Source organism: Apteryx rowi, unplaced genomic scaffold (assembly GCF_003343035.1).
Source record: "Apteryx rowi isolate R43461 unplaced genomic scaffold, aptRow1 scaffold_446, whole genome shotgun sequence".
In the NCBI taxonomy this organism is placed as follows: domain Eukaryota; kingdom Metazoa; phylum Chordata; class Aves; order Apterygiformes; family Apterygidae; genus Apteryx; species Apteryx rowi.
In genome coordinates this window covers 153,588-158,772 of record NW_020450701.1, presented here as the reverse complement: position 1 = coordinate 158,772, position 5,185 = coordinate 153,588, and the positions used below count along the sequence as shown (strand labels likewise).

The window sequence follows — 5,185 nt, the reverse complement described above, 5'->3', positions numbered from 1 at the left end:
GCGCCGCGCCGCCACGTGCGGGGAGCTCCCGCCGCCCGGTCCCGGAAGCGGCCGAGCTCCGTTCCGGGTCAGCGCGCCGGAAACACGCCGGAGGGCCCGGAAGGGAGCGCGGAACAACAGCTCCCAGGGCGCACCTCTCCCGCGCTGCCTCGGCTGGGGGGGCCGGCCGGGCGCATTGCCTCCTGGGAGCTGTAGTGCGCGCTGGCCCGGCGCGCAGCCCGCGGCGGCGCGCGGCATTCTGGGAGGGGCTGCAGCCAGCGCGGCATTCTGGGAGCCGTAGGCTCCGCGGCGGCCCTGGGGCTGAGTGAGGGCGGCCCGTTGGATCCTGTCAGAAAGTCTCTAGATCTTTTCCCACTTACTTAATTACCAACATGCATTAATTCCATACAGCTCACACCGGTAATAGTGGCTTGTGGTCCGGCCCCTCCGAGTAATGCCAAAAACCTCCCCAGTGAATCTTCCAGGAGCGGATTGTGCTTGTGGGACTGGGGGTAGACGTGCCCCAAGCTGATTCTCCCGAGGCGCAAATGGGGCCGAGGCAGAAAAAGCATGAAAAGAGCTCGTGCGTAAAGGAGGGCGAGGACTGAAAGCGCAGTCACGCTCTGCGGCAGAGAGACGAGGCTAAAGCAGAGCACGCAGAGCTCCCAGAAAGTAAATTGGGCCTCAGCGTCTTCCACCGTCACATGAGGGGTAGCGCAATAGCACTGAAACATCTGGCAGCTTTAAGGCTGAGAAATGGGGAAACACCTTCTCTATTTTTATTGTAGTGTAACATTTAGGTGTGAAAGTCACTGCTAAAGCTTAGGCCAGGCACAGAGTGGCCCAAGGCTGGGTTGGTCCCAACGCCAGCACCGAGGCCGCTTCCCCGCGCGGGGACAGAGCCGAGAGCCATAACACCTGGCAGGCAGGTCGTCAGGCATAACGATAAGTGAGGTGATCGGATGATACCACATGCACCAAAGAGTCAGCTGGGTCAAAGATACTGCCATGCTATTTTTAAACAAATGCACTATGGCAGAATCCTTTTTTAGCAATACAGTGATTTGGCTTGTATGGCCGTGACATTTTGAGCTGATCTTTGGTGCCCTAAAAACAAGCTCATGACAGGATTTAGCTGCAGCCAACGAAAGTTACGGGAATTATTATACTGGATACAATTTGCCACTAAGTTAAACATGTCTCCTCCCTTAACTTGTGTTTGGAGTGATGGAAATGAGTCCGAGTATGATGTCACAGATGTATTTTTAGAATGAAAATAAAATGACTGTCTTGTAAACTGCAGATAAATATCTGATTCTCAGATTTTAATGCCTAGCATAGCACATTTTATACCTTATAATTATAATTATGATAGAATCTTTTTTTTTTTTTCAACCCAACAGGTCTGAGTGTGATTTGTGTACTACAGAGCAGCAAGTTCCCTATGCATTTAAAACCTGATTAGATGCCATAGACAGTTTTTCCATTTACCACAAGATGGCGTTGCATTGGATACTACTTTGTTCGCTTTTCTGGACAGCTCATACTTTTACCTGGAATTATAGATTAAATTAAAGACAGTTCTTACTTTTTAAGAGATGTACATGCACTATTTTTGACACAAATAAGTTCAGGCATATATTTATACTTTTGTACCGTATAAGCAAGGTGCACTGTTTGGGCAGTCAGTTGACACCTTGATCTCTGTACTGTCCTGTCTTATCTTTAGGTAGCTAGCTTTTTTGGTTTATATTTGTACAAAGCCCAGCAGTCTTCAGGTAAATGACTGAGACTGAAGGGACATAATTAATAAAATATATTACACAAAATTGGCTTGATAGTTTATGATTACTTTGTATCAACAGAATAACAGAAGGAATGCATGCCAGGAATTGGTATTCATATTTTACATGATAGCATGAAGTTTCTAAGGAAAAAATTAAAATGAAAAATTAAGATGACTCTCAGAAGGTAAAAACTTACCTTCTGGAAATTTGCTTGGAACTGAATTCCAGCCTTAAGTAATCCAAAAATTGTAATTTACAGTACCTGTGATCCCAATGCAGTAAATAGGGCTGATTGCTACATTCTATCAGTGTCTCTTTGCAATAACAGGATAATAGAGGCACCCTTGTATCTTTTTGATATTGCTTTCTTATTACTGGCAGCAAACTCTATACCTGCGCTCAGATGGAGTTCAAAGCTGAATTTTTTTGATGGCATTCCTCCTTCCCTTGCTAATTTTTGTTGTGTTTCTCTGCTAGAGCCAAATAATTGATCCTATGTGTTTAGTCTCTAAGCCATGCAACTGAACAGTAACAATTAAAATCTACAGAGAAAATCTCTAAATACTTTCACATTCTTTTTTCCCTATTTAAAAAAATCACACTTCCAGCAAATTAGGCAGGTCTTTGAAACTTGTCACAAATAGAAGTTACAATGCATTCTTAAAGCTATTTAAAAAAAAACTTGTATAAAGAAATCATCTAAACTTCTATTTAGAGAATGATTCTGAAAAAACTTCTTACATCTTTTCAATGATTCACACTTCCAAGAAACATGAGTGAAACCCTGACCAAGCTGTAGTCTTTGAGGGTTTTGCTGTAGTCCTTGACAGAGTCTGATTTTACTTATTGCATGAAGAAATTTCATAGTCTTTGTGTAGATCTTCTCCCTTTGTATATGAAAAAGAAGTATCTGCTCATTTCACTGGCAAAGCCAAACTTTTTATTCTGTAAGCACTGAAGAACAGACATGATATAGCTGAAGAACAAGCTGCTACTGCGCTTCAAATTTTCTCAGCACAATATTGCCTGCTATTGAAATCTGACTACAAAATTATTACTGCTGATGGGATATTATTTAGACAGGACATTTTGAGTTTGTGATTTTAGAATGTGCTTGGTAAGGTGGGTTGGGAGAATATTTGAGTGGTTTTGTGAACCAAACAGAATTTGTAAATGGAATCATGGATATTTTAGGAAATTATCCGATGGTGAGAAGCAGCTTCTGAGATGGTCACTTTAATAATCCAAGGCATGCTTTGAGTTTATAACTCTCAGTTTATAGCTAGGAATTGCAAGCGGGCACACAGCTTCCCTGAAATGAATAGTCATGTGTGTATGCTTTCTTAACAGGCTTTTGCAGCAAATTTTTTAAGGATGAATTTTTAGAAATGTTTATTCATTTTGGTCATCTCCACTTCTATTTTCTTGGTTTCAGAATCTCAAATATCACATTTCTCTAAGTGCCTGTAGCTGGATTTGTGACTGCTCAGCCATAGTACTTGAAGGCGGTTATCCCTGATTGTGGGCACTCACAACTCATAGATACTTCCACAGTTTCAGCTTTCAACCTCTTTCCTTGGGTTCTCTCGTTCTTCACTATGAATTATAGTAATTTGTAACTCGTGTGTGTATGCTTAATTCCTTAATGTTTCCTAACTCTCTGTGCTGTGAGCAGCTCAGGCAGAAATTGGATGCTATGGCAAAGTGTAGGTTTTCTTTGAGGTAAAAAGCTGTAATTGCTTTTATTGCAGTTAGCACCCTCAAGGATGATGCATGCTGCTAGGGATGTAATACAGAAGTATACATGTGGCTGCACAGCTTTCCTCATTTGAAGTTACAGTGATGATTCAAATCAATACATTTTTCTTAGTTGCTCAGTACATGATCCCCAAGTCTGATACGAAACCCCAAGATGGACATAGAAGGTACACAGATATGAAGAGTGCTCTCATCCTTTTTAACACAATTTGTTATGCTTTGCATAGCAGTTCTTTCCTAATCACTACGGCTTCAATTTTCAAGGGACACAATAGATTTAAGAACCCTGGAAATACCAATTAGAGTTAAATAGTTTCAGATTCCTTTGAAAATCCTCTTCTGTTCTCATATATAAAGCCTCATTTTTAAATATGGGTACAGTTTGACATCTGGATACCTAAATAATATTAGCTAGTCATATCTGAAAGTCTGGGATGTGATCCTTCAAAGTATGAGTGCTCCCAGTTTTCAATCAAAAACACTCTGCACATGTTAGATTCAAGAGCTGCTTTTAATATCAAAGGTTGTATAATGGTTTTTGAAAAGCTTGTACTCTGCGTGAAAAACCTAAGATGGCATAACATAATTTGCAGAAACACTTGTTGAAAAGATGAATAGAAAACATAATGCAGGTTATATTTAATGCACGAAATGAACTACAATGTCGGTGTGATATACCGTTTCTTATTTTTCTTTTTATATTGGAAAAAAAAAGAATTATCCTGCTTAACTTTTATTTTTGTAATTTCTGTTGGGCTGGGCTGCAACTTTAAGTCTGTATAAAACAGGAATTGTTCTAATATTCAGTATTCATCTCTTACCTTTCGTGATACCATTAACTTAGATTTCCTCTTCAAACTTTTGCCAATTACCTCTGGATGGCAGTAGATATAGTTACAAGATGATTCAACCAATTCTTAAGCCCGCTGTGAGGATCATTATGAAGAACACATCTTATCAGGAAAACCCAAAGTGCTGGTAATTTTGGAAAATGGTAGAAAGCGCCCTTAAAATACCCACACTGTCTCCAAGTCATTCCTTTCCAATGATTTTGTTCAGAACAGTTTGAAGTAAAATCTACATTGTAGGATTTCTTCTTATAAGGGAGAAGTTGTTTGCTCGCTGAAGCTAAATTAAGTAAAAAGTACTACAGCTTGTGGACCAAATTCTGCTTACCAGTACATTTTTATCCCAATGTGTTACAACATGCATCTATTTCCTGGGCATATAGGTGCTTTTGCAGTCCAAATAATAAAGCTTAGTAGTGAAAATAATTTGGCTAATGAAAAACACTTTCCTATTCATTATTGCATGTAATGTGAACAAACTGCTTGTCAGGAAAAACAAATAAAAAAGGCTTGTGCCACAATCTTTTATCAAGTACCAGGATTGACTTCAGCAGTATACCAAATCTATGCCTGGTAGTTATGGCTTTTATTATTTAAGAAAGAGTTGTGACTGCAGGTATTACAGACAGCAGGTAATTCCTTCCTATGGCTTCACTGAAGCAAGGCCTTAACCTAGAACTGCATTAAAGGACATGCTTATTTTTAAGCATGTGGATTGTTCTATTGATGTTAATGATGTTAACTGTGCTCATACACTTAAAAACTTTCCTTACTGGGTTATAAATGAGCAGGATTAGACAAGATTTACTGTAG

At 40.1% G+C, this 5,185-nt stretch overlaps 1 protein-coding gene across 1 annotated transcript in view; it reads right to left on the bottom strand.

Annotated features, from left to right (window-relative positions):
• RRS1 (ribosome biogenesis regulator homolog) overlaps positions 1-4,360 on the bottom strand; it is a 6,425-nt gene extending 2,065 nt beyond the window's left edge. The window contains exon 1 of the mRNA XM_026077007.1: positions 4,346-4,360. Coding sequence (XP_025932792.1) covers positions 4,346-4,360 — 15 coding nt within the window. The remainder of the gene's footprint in view (positions 1-4,345) is intronic.
• Between the last annotated feature and the right edge of the window lie 825 nt (positions 4,361-5,185).